This window comes from Indicator indicator, chromosome 25 (assembly GCF_027791375.1).
Source record: "Indicator indicator isolate 239-I01 chromosome 25, UM_Iind_1.1, whole genome shotgun sequence".
Taxonomy (NCBI): domain Eukaryota; kingdom Metazoa; phylum Chordata; class Aves; order Piciformes; family Indicatoridae; genus Indicator; species Indicator indicator.
Window position 1 is genome coordinate 4,583,939 of NC_072034.1, and position 11,264 is coordinate 4,595,202.

Genomic DNA, 11,264 nt, shown 5'->3' on the forward strand with positions numbered 1-11,264 from the left:
TAAATTGAGTACCACATATATCCTGAAATACATTCCAGTCTGATGTAACCTGTGGCTCCAGAATGATTTTGGAGAAGGGATTTGATAAATAAGTACAAATCCAGGAAATGAGAAGAAGCACAGACAAAGGAATGTGTCACAAGACAGCAATGCTGTGAGCATCAGATATTTCTGAATCACAGAGTGTTAGGGACTGGAAGGGCACCTCCAGAAATCATCCAGTCCAACCCCCAAAGCCAGAGAGGGATCACCTAGGGAAGGCACACAGGAACTGATCCAGGCAGGTTTTGGAAGTCTCCAGAGAAGGAGACTCCACAACCTCTCTGGGCAGCCTACTCCAGGGCTCTGGGTAAAGAAGTGTCTCCTCATGTTGAGGTGGAATATCCCGTGTTCCAGCTTGTACCTGTTGTTCCTTGTCTTATCACTGGGCACCACCAAAAAGAGCCTGGCACCTTCGTCTTGATTCCCACACTTCAGGTATTTATAAACATTGATAATGTTTCCCCTCAGCCTTCTCTTCTCCAGACTAATCAGTCCCTGGTGTCTCAGTCTTTCTTCATAGCAGAGGTGTTCAAGTCCTGCAGTCATCCTCATAGCTCTCTGTTGGGCTGTTTCCAGCAGATTGCTGTCTCTCTTGAACTGGGGAGCCCCAAACTGGATGCAGAATTGCAGGTATGGTCTCAGCAGGGCAGAGCAGATGGGGAGGACAACCTCCCTAGACCTGCTGGCCCTCAGAATCTTGTTGAGCCTGAACTTGAATATCTCTAGGGATGGGGCCTCAACTACCTCCCTAGGCAACTTATTCCAGTGTTCCACCACCCTCATGCTAAATAACCTGTTCCTAACATGCAATCTAAATCTCCTCTAATTTCAAACCATTGCCCCTTGTCCTATCCCTGCAGGCCTTCAGAAATAGTCCCTCTTCAGCTGTCTTGTAGCCCCCTTCAGGTACTAGAAGGATGTTCTAAGGTCTCCCCAGAGCCTCCTGTTCTCCAGGCTGAACAGGCCCCAGCTCCCCCAGCTTGTCCTCATAGGTGAGGTGTAGACAGACAATCATTCCACCAGACCATCAAGGACAAAAAGAAACATTTTGCTGATGGCAAAGGAATTGTGTTTTTTAACTGTACCAGGATGGAAATTCTGAATGAAGGAGCTGGCTTTAGTGAAACAGCAGAAGTATGAAATGTTTTGTGTGATGTGTCCTGACAAGGCACTTGAGCAGTATTCCACACTCAAATTCTTGCAGGAAGAATTGGGTGATTCAAGAGACCTGAACAAGGGAAATATTGAATGAACTGTCATCTCTGCTAAAGCAGAGTGGAATCGACACTCTCATTTTTAAAAAGATTGTCTGAATATTAAATTTTTCTTCTAATGCCTTCTCTGCTGCTTTTTCAATTAATTTCTAAAGTTTCTAAGACCGTCCAAAAGTGAGAACCTCAGAATTTCACTTCACTGTGTTTTGTGCTGCCACTCTCCAGTGCTGTACAAGGTGATACAAGGGCAGCACAACCTGTAATGACAAATGCTTGGCTGTCTCCTCCAGCTTCCTGTGCTCATACATCTTCTCATTTCAGTTTCTCCCTCTGTTGTCTATGGCAGGAGTTTATTATGATAAAAAAGCTACAGGGCTGACCATCGCATCTCACATTGCAAGCAAGGAAGTGACTGCTGTTTGTAGCTTCTGCTGAAAGGACAAACAATATGCAAATGTTTGTTTCTAGTGCCTCTTTGTAGCACCTGGAGTTTCAACTTTTGCTCAGGCACTGAGGATTCTGGGAACTGATACTGAGCACACTGCAAGTAACTGGTGAAAATTTGAGGTATTGTGCTGTTGTAGTTTTCATCTTCCCTACAGTGGAGGGTGAGTGTAAGATGGATATGAGAGTGTAGAGCATCCAGAGAAACTCTTCAGTATCCTGAGTTAGAACTCCGGGTGTTTGTTATAACCTTTCCTCTTAATTCTGGTCTTGACCACTGCTGGCAAATTCCTGTGGAAATCTGGGAATATTCTGTGACAATGGATGGCAAATTCTGTGAAGGGATGCAGCAATGTGTTACTGTGTGTTGTTAAACAGTTTCATCATCCATGTGTCTGGCTTGGGTATCCCATCCTGTGGATCATTCTTTTGATGTCCTAAGTCTTCTTCAGCTTGTGACCCACTAAGAAAATGGGATTTTTTGATACAACAGGCAGTGTTATGTGAATTCTTCACAGGTTGTTTTAGAGACCACTTCATTCTAGGTATTTCCTTTTGGATTATAAAGAATAGTTTGCTAAATTTGGTTTAAAAAATAACGTGGGAAAAGTAGCTATTTATGATTTTTTTTTGGTAGACTTTCCTTTGGTAACCAGGAAAACCAGCTTCTGTAGACAATAGGGGACCTGGAGCAAGCTTGTCTAGTAGGAGATGTCCCTGCCCATGGCAGGGGTTTGGAACTAGATGATCATAGAATCTTAGAGTTGTCTTGGCTGGAAGAGACCTCTAAGATCATGAAGTCCAACCATCAAAGACCAAGCTTTAAGGCCCCTTCTAACCCAAACCAGTCTAAGGTCCCACCAACTCCAAACAGCATGAGAAGTAAGGCATCCACATACAAGTGAAATAGGAATGAACACTGGTCTACAACTGCTTCTCAAACACCTTTCAGAGGACATTTAGACTTTGCATGGACAGAGAGGAGTGTTTGCACACAGCAGCATGGAGACCTTTACCACCCTCTGCCCAGCTTTCTACTGACTGTTGTTCTGCTGTGCCTGGAGGCGTGGCCTAGGCATTTCTAATTATTCCACCTGAAAGCAACTGTCCTTGCAGAAAGATCAGAAAAAGCCTATGCTGGACACATTCGGTTACTGAGCTCAGCCTCCTGCTGAGTTAGTTCTGTTTAATCTGGAATTATCTGAAAAGATGTGACTCCAAAATGAATTCTTGTCTTGAAAATACTGAAATGACCAAGAAATTGCAGCCTTTTAGTGTTCAAGGCATTTTAATGATGGTGAAGGTCAAAGACAAAGTGCAGACATGTGGAAGTGAGGAGGTGTCAGAGACTAATGCAATTCTGACTTCCACTGATGAAGTAAGTGGACTGAAGCCTGGAACAGAAGAAGGGGGGAGAATGCAAATGGGCTGTTCAGTGCTGCAAGAAGAAGGAGGAACTGCAGTCATCAGTAACAAAAAGGACATTCTCAAGCGTTGCTCCATCATTTTACTGTGTCTCAGAAAGCACAAGGATGCTCCTGCCCTCCTGGTAGCAATTAGAAATGAGAAGCTTGTAGATGAAGGGGCCATGTGGTGGGATGGTGCTGGGATGAGCAATTTCTCTTTGATTGTCAGGTTCTAGCTGGGAGGGTGGGGGCAGAGAGGGAAGGAAGTGCCTCCTGAGAGAGCTCACCTGGAGTAAGGCTAAAGAGGGGAAGATGTACTGCAGTGTGAGTCCTAGGGTAGGAAGTGAAAGGCTAATGCTTCTTGGTTTGCTCTATTTATTAAAGAGCAAGAGCCTGAATGATCTTGCAGGGCTTTTTGAGTTAACAATAGAAAGTGTATTTGTGACAGGTGTTGAGAAAATCCTGGTCACTACACTGAGCTCTTCTTGGGTGACTAAATATTGTACTAGATCATAGTATAGCAACAAAAATGACTTTTATGTTTGAAAGACTTGAGCAAGCTCTTACTACCTGTTTGGGTAATGCAGCTCTGCTGGTGCTCAGTTGTAAGGAAACCTGAAAGGTAAGAGTTTTGTGTTCTCCCTGTATGGCAATCCCAGACACAGCCAAACCAAGATGTTTCTAAGGGTTTATGCTAAATCACTGGTGCCAGAGATTCTGCACTTGTTTTGTGGCTGGGAACCAATATAATTTGCAAGCACACGAGTTCTGGAATTCTACAAATTGACTGATGGATTCTTGAGTCTTTTGCCTTCTAAAGCCAGGCAGTGAGGTAATATATTGGCAGGAGGGAAAGGGAGAAATTCATTTGCTGGGGCTTGGTAGGCTCAAGATAGATCTCTACAAAGCTTGGGAAAATAGCTTTCTGTGGCTCTGCTGAGTTCCTGTTTAATTAGCCAGATATGACCTTGCACAACTTCTGTAATACAAGGGACGAGAAGATCTTGGGTGGTAAACACAGTCCATAATAACTCTGCTCTCTAATCTCTGTTTCTCTAGCTGATTCCACCCTTTGTAAAACTACACATATTCCTGAAGCACCTAATTGAGAAATGGCTTTGTGAGGGGATAAAAACCTTTGAGTTGCAGGAAGTAATTACACAGGAAGAGTGTTCCTTGTCTTTTTATTGTTACACACTACCACAGCTGGTAGCAGAAGGCTCAGTTCTAGTTGTGTGTCCTTTGGGCTGGCAGTTATTATCTCTTCAGTGACTGGAAAGAAATGCCCAAGAGGTAGACCAGAGTGATGTTATTTAGTTGTGGTTTTCATACAGTTTAGGAGGTGGGTAGCTGTTCATGTGAAGGTTTCTTGCACACAGCTGCACAAGAAAGTGTTCCCATGGGTGTGTGGCACCTTAGGCGAGCCTAGCACTGTCCACATGCTTCTGCATACTGAACTGATGCTCTTTGTAGCAACAAATGTGAAGAACTGAAGGAACTGGGGATGTTGTGATGTGGCACAATGCAGTGGATTATATTGTGTTGAGAAATCATGGCATTGCCAGCACTGCTTCACATGGTTCTCTCGGTTTGATTTTGAAAGCACTATGGAACTAAGAAATATTGAAATATTTTGTGTTGGTGATGCTGGTATCTTAAACTTGCATTGCAGATGAGAATTGGAGGGGACTCTTTGCAGGTGAAACGAGTTCTGAGCTGCACGACATTATAAATGTGGATTGTGGGGGGTTTCTTTGGTTTTCACTTGGTGCTAAATATGCCTATAATGTGCAGTTCAGGAAAGAATGGAGATCATAAAGTCATAGAATGGTAGGGGTTGGAAGGGACCTCTGCAGTCCAACCCTCCTGCTAAAGCAGGGTCACCTAGGGCAGGCCACACAGGAACGCATCTCAATTCTGCTACGTTTTTGTCGAAGAATAGAGCCTGTGTTAATCCCTCTAGCTATCAAAGCTTGTCACACTTCCACCCTTCTCTTGCAGGACAAGCACAACATGCCCCTAAATCTTACATTGTGTCAGCAACAGCCCCTCACCTGCCATGAAAGCACAGCCTTCTCAGCACCTAATTCAAAATGCACAGCAATACTTCGATACCACTTAAACATCAGCCTCTTAAATATTGTCTCCCTTTGCTGTGTTTACCTTTTAAACAGAGGAGCAGCTCTGCCCTACGGGGTGAAGGCAGGCCCACTGGTTCTTAATTTGCCTCCTTCCCCAAGTGACTTGGGAGATTGTTCTCTAAGCAGCTGTAATTACCCTTTACTGTAAGCTACCCGAGTTGGGCTCTGATTTCGGTGTTATGTTCATTAGCAAGCGTTCTGTTCAGAATGTTAATGCACCTGGGAATGTCCAGTCTGTAAGAACAGACTGATTGGTGTAGCAAGCGTTTGTCAAACACCCCAAGGAACAAATCTGTACCAGGGAACTGATTTGGAATGAAACCTGTGATGCTAAGGACAGAATATCAATGCATGGTCAACTTGCAGAGTGGATTTAGGTGTGAAAATTGTCTGAAAGAGAGAGAAACTTTTTATTGCCCCCCAAAGATAGGAAGGTTGGTTCTGACCATGTGCCTGCAAAAGATTTCTCCCCATGGCTAGCATCTGTGGTATGATTACTTGTTTGGGATGAGGAGGGGATTTATGCTATGAGGGGAGTTAGTGATGGTTTTGTGATGGAAGTGGTCTGCTAATTTGGCACTGGAGATATGTAGGAAGAATGGAAGCTTCCCTTTATACCTTCAGTCAGATATACAGAAGGAAGACTCACCATAATAATAACAGATCTGTATTATTTAAAAAAAAAAAAAAAGTACTCTGAATCCCCTCAGATGCTTTCTTTTTTCTTCAAGACATTAAGCAGCATGGACAGCTTGGTTTTCAGATGGGTAAAGATGTGCAGGACGTGAAAGTGCTGCTGAATGCTTTTAACAGCTATGATTCTGCCATCCAGCCCTTACTCAAGTCCCCGGATGCAGAATTTTCTGTTGTCTCCTATAATGTGGAGGGAAGCATGGCTGCACTGCCAAGCACTTGTTTTAAACTTTAAACTTTAAACTAACAAGGCTTGTTAATCACTGGGGGTTTTTGGTGCCTGCTGAGATCATTCCTGGCAAAAGTCTGATTTAAATTTACAGGAGACTCTGTGTATCAGGTGATAAAACCAGAGGGAATGGTCTGAAATTGTGCTAGGGGAGATTTAGACTGGACATTAGGGAAAATTTCTTTGCTGCAAGAGTGGTCAGGGATTGGAACAGGCTGCCCAGGGAGGTGGTGGAGTCACCGTCCCTGGAGGTGTTCAAGAAACCTGTGGACATGGCACTTTGGGACATGGTTTAATGGCCAAGATGGTGTTGGGTTGGCAGTTGGACTAGATGATCTTAGAGGTCTTTTCCAACCAAAACTAGTCTATGATTGTGTGACACTCTTCTTACAGTGACTCTTTAACCATGGTGGAACAACAGACTTGCTTAGGGGAGCAAACCGCCTCGGAAAAGGTGCTCTCAAAACCGTGCCAGCAGAAAGCTGCTGCTGAAAAACTTGTTCCATGATTGCCTTTTCAGTTAATTTCCTCTTGTACACAAGCCCTTCCTTAGAGCTCTTTAACATATATTTCCAGAGAGAGAGAGAGCACTTGAACACTGAGCACAGTGCTCAGATCTCAAGGCACCAGGCTCTTGGAGTGCCTGGTGCTGGAAATCAGCTCTGATGATCATTCATATGCCTGGTTGGGCTAAGAGAATTACCCTGACTGTGCTGGTGTGCAAAACTGTTTTAACTGCTGCTGGGGCTGGGTACTTTGATACCTCTCTTAATGCTCTGGATGAGAAGGAAGATAGATAGAAAAGATATTGAAGTGGAAATATGAAGCAAAATAGAAAGTTTAAAACAAAAGGCTTGCTTATTGCTCATAAAAGCATTGGGGTACTTACAGGGGAAAAAAACCCTCTGGAAGAAAAGCTTGGGAATGTGATGTTGAATGCTTAGGAACTTCAAACAACCTCTGAATATGATAGTTCCCACATGTGGAAAATTGAATAATTGCAAGTAATGCAAGAAGTGTGGCCAGCAGATTGAGAGGTGATTCTGCCACTTTGCTCTAGTAAGAACTCAGCTGGAGTACTGTGTCCATCTCTGGAGCTCTCAACATAGGGAGGACATGGATCTCATAGATTTGGTCCAGAGGTGGGCTAGAGCACCCCTCCTAAGAGAACAGCCTGAGGGAGCTGGGGTTGTTCAGCCTGCAGAAGAGAAGGCTCCAGGAAGACCTAAGAGTAGCCTTTCAGTACCTGGAAGGTGGCTACAAGAAGGCTGCAAAGGGACTCTTTCCAAAGACCTGCAGTGATAGGATGAGGGGCAGTAGTTTGAAAGGAGAGAAGAGGAGATTTAGAGTGGATGTTAGGAGCAAGTTCTGCATTATGAGGGTGCTGAAACACTGCAACAGGTTGCCCAGGGAAGTAATTGAGGCCCCATCCCCAGAGATCTTCAAGGGTGAGGCTCAACAAGGCTCTGAGCAACCTGGTCTAGAGGAGGATGTCCCTGCTGACTGCAGGGGAGTTGGACTGTTTCTAAATGGTGTTATATATGCTCCCGAAATAAATATGTGTATGTCTGTATGCACACAGGGAAAACCAAATCAATGCAGTGTAAAGTATGTTGTCTAAAACTTCAGATATCTCAGCAACAAGCTTGCTCCAGAAACAGAAATCCTTTTATTTAGTTTAAAGAAAGACCTCTGTGAGGTAGAAAAGGTCTCCTTACTTAGCCAGGTGCTCTGGGTGAAGCCCTTGATTGGAACCTAAACAAGCAAGAGGCAGGCAGTAGGCACTATGTGCATTGCTGTATGAGGCCATCTCTATGCCTCAACATACTGACACACACATGAATGTACAGAGGTGAGGAAACAGACTTCTAAAGTCATCCTAGGCTGTGGTTTCTGTATCTGCAAGCTGCATTTGTGCACCTAAAGCCTTCACAAGGAAATGGAGCTTGACAGCTTTTTCAAGCTTTGTCTCTTTCAAATACCCATCCACACATCTGGGGTGGTATCTCCCAGTTCTTGCCTTACCTTCACATCATTGACGTTCATCCTTGTTCCCTCCTTCCCAACAAAGATGTCATCTATGTCAACCAGAATGTACCTGTCCAAGGACAGTGTGAGCCTCTTCCCTGACAGGAAAGAGATGGCATCAATAAAGATCAGTTTGTGTAACCAGAAGGTCAGGTTGTTTCCAAAGAGAACTCTTTGAATCCCATCGTGAAGCCCCAAGTCCTGGATGACAGTTGCATACACAGCAGCCTTTGGCAAGGCTGCAGGGGGTAGTCTGGAGGTCTGCAGTTCAGTTAACAGCACAGGTTGGTAAGTGGAATGGTTAAACTGGAAAACTGTCCAGTCTTCACCAGGCAGTGGACCTTTCTCAACCCTTGGTGCTTTGGTGATGTGCAGCAGGGGAGACTGAGGGTTGACCACACAGTCTTTGAGGGCTACATTATTGTAAAGCATCAAGGGCAGTCCTTTCAGTTTTGTGCTGGGGGAGCTGTTCTCGTTGGCTTTATGAAAACCAATTATGCTAACACTGTATTCCACACAGTATTTTTCCAGAAGCTCTCTGTTCCACGAGTCCATGGATACATACTTTAAAATGTTCTCATATATAACAATTGTGTACTTCCCTCTTCCACTGTCTGTGAGAGGAGGAATATCCCCCTTGGCTGGCGCGATCACCATGTGGTACTGAAACCTGCTGGACTCCAGGATGGCCACAATGTCCTGCCCCAGCTGGGAGTACTGGCTTTCCACAAACAGCAGGACAGTGGGGTCAGTTTTAGATGGGTCAATTGGCTTAGCTGTTTTCAGCTCCACAGATCTGTATGGGAGAAGCTTGAGGTCTTCGCATTCTGCTTCTCCAGTGGCTTCTACAAGGGCCATTTCCTGCTTGTAGCCAGAGTAGAGGTAATAGGCAGAAATGAGGATACTTGCCAAGCAGAAGGTGGCCAGGAGAATGAGCAGTGTTCTGAAACTTCTGCGGAGCTTCACGGGCAGAGTCATCTTTTGCAGGGCTTCCAGCCTTCTGGGGCTTGTTGCTGGTTTTGCTTCTCTTCCTAAAGTGCCATAGGAACGAGGAGATGCAGAGGTGCCAGCTCCTCTCCAAAGGCCTTCATGTCACCATTGCAGAGCATTTATGAAGCTGGTGAGGAGGTTATAAAGCTGGTGGAGCAGGGAGTCAAAGCATCCAGAAAGCTAAATTGAAAGAGGTATTCTCAGAATGCAGCAGATGCCAATACTCAGTGAAGGAGACTCTTAGCATCATCTGCAAGGAGAAGTGAAAGAAGAGTAAATAAAATCCATAAAGCAATTAAAAATGCATGTTAATAAAGACTGTGATTGATGCTGGGAATCTGAGCTAAGAGGGAAGTTTATGAACAGTTCAAGGAGCACTTGGTGCCACTTGCTCTCGTGATGTATTAAATGAAAGCTGCGTTCAAAAGCTTTCCCATGTGCTTAGGGGGTAAAAATACAGTCTGAACAGAACTTCTTGGGGACATGGATCTCTTAATTTATGGCCATTTCTTATCTAAAGTGGTTCACTGCTATTGCAGATGGGAATGACTGAAGATTGTACGGTAAGATTAGGACAAAAGGAAAAGCTGGGGCATGTTTCATGTCAAATTCAGATAAGTATTTTGAAGGGGGTGACAAAGCCTGTGTTGGGCTGTGAAACTAATGAAAGACACTATGAGAGTGAGAGCACTTTGAGGAAAGCTTTGTAAGACTTTTCTCTCCAGTTTCCATTCTGTGCTACAGGAGAGCTGGGGAGAGACTTTTTAGAAGGGCTTGCAGTGATAGGATGAGGGGCAATGGCTTTGAGCTAGAAGAGGGGAAATTTAGACTGGATATTAAGATGAAATTATTCGTAGTGAGGGTGGTGAGACACTGAAGCAGGGGTGCCCAAGCAGGTCATGGATGCCCCCTCCCTGGAGGTGTTGAAGGCCAGGTTGGATGAGACCTTGAACAATCTGGTGTAATGTGATGTCCCCCTGACAACGCCAGGGGTGTTGGAACTAGATGATCTTTAAGGTCCTTTCCAACCCAAACCATTCCATCAATCTACCAATGACACCTCCAGCTGAAGGACTGGGGCTTCAGTCTCTCCCTGCTCTGCTGTCTGGTGATGTACAAGGTGCTTAAATCTGAGCCTGGCCACCTCTGAAGCCCTTGTGCAATTCCTAAATTCCTGACAAATTACCATTGGTAACAATGAGCTGTATGAATCAGAAGCAATTAAAACTACCTAACTAAATAGGCCAATATGGCTTTCAACAGGAATTAACAGCTTGCTGAATTATTTAGATTGTTTGTCTATCAGAACAATGTGAGATTGTAAACAATAGAGGGGTTTTGAACTGCAGGGAAGAAACACTCTTTCCAGGCAGATCTGTGTCACTTCATGTGTTCTCCTCCATTGACTCTGATTACACCTCTGAGTTTCATTCTGCAAACTACTCATTCAACCTTCAGTTTACACCTAGGAGAGGAAAACATTTGTAAGAAAGGTACTGAAGAAATTTGTCTAGCAGTGTATTTTATGACTCTGGTAGATAGTTCTAAGGAACTCCCTCTTGGTTGTGTCAGTTCAGGGTCTTAAAAATGCAAAAAAAAAAAAAAAGAAGATTACTTTTGCTTTAAATGCGTCTTGTACCACTCACTAGCAAAGTACTCTACTTTTTTGGGGAGCTTATTAAGCAATGACCAGGATGCTGAAGCAATTGGTAATGACCAGGTGCCTGCTCATGAGAGGCTTGTTGCTGCTCTCATGTTTAGAGAGAGGGAGGTGTCACTGTGAGGCCATTTGTGGCCTTCCTAGGTTCAGGTTTTTATCTGCTTTACTGTTCTGAAGCTTGCTAGGAGATTCCTAACCCTGTATTGTGGACTGCTCCATTAGTGACCCTGCTGTGTCACACAGCAATTGGCCACAGGGTGAGTGGGGTGGAGAGTTTATCCATGGACAGAAGTGTTCTGTATTTAGTAGTATCTCATGTGTGAGAGAAGAAATAAAAAATCAAAGCTATCACTAGGAAATTAAAATAATCCTGATAATTGTAAGAGTATTTGTATTTGCCCCTCCCCCCCCCCCCCA

General features: G+C 44.3%; 1 protein-coding gene across 1 annotated transcript in view; it reads right to left on the reverse strand.

The window, feature by feature from the left end:
- Positions 1–9,175, reverse strand: part of LOC128975399 (bifunctional heparan sulfate N-deacetylase/N-sulfotransferase 4) — a 79,655-nt gene extending 70,480 nt beyond the window's left edge. The window contains exon 1 of the mRNA XM_054392263.1: positions 8,195–9,175. Within this exon, the coding sequence (XP_054248238.1) occupies positions 8,195–9,175 (981 nt within the window). The remainder of the gene's footprint in view (positions 1–8,194) is intronic.
- Positions 9,176–11,264: the final 2,089 nt, after the last annotated feature.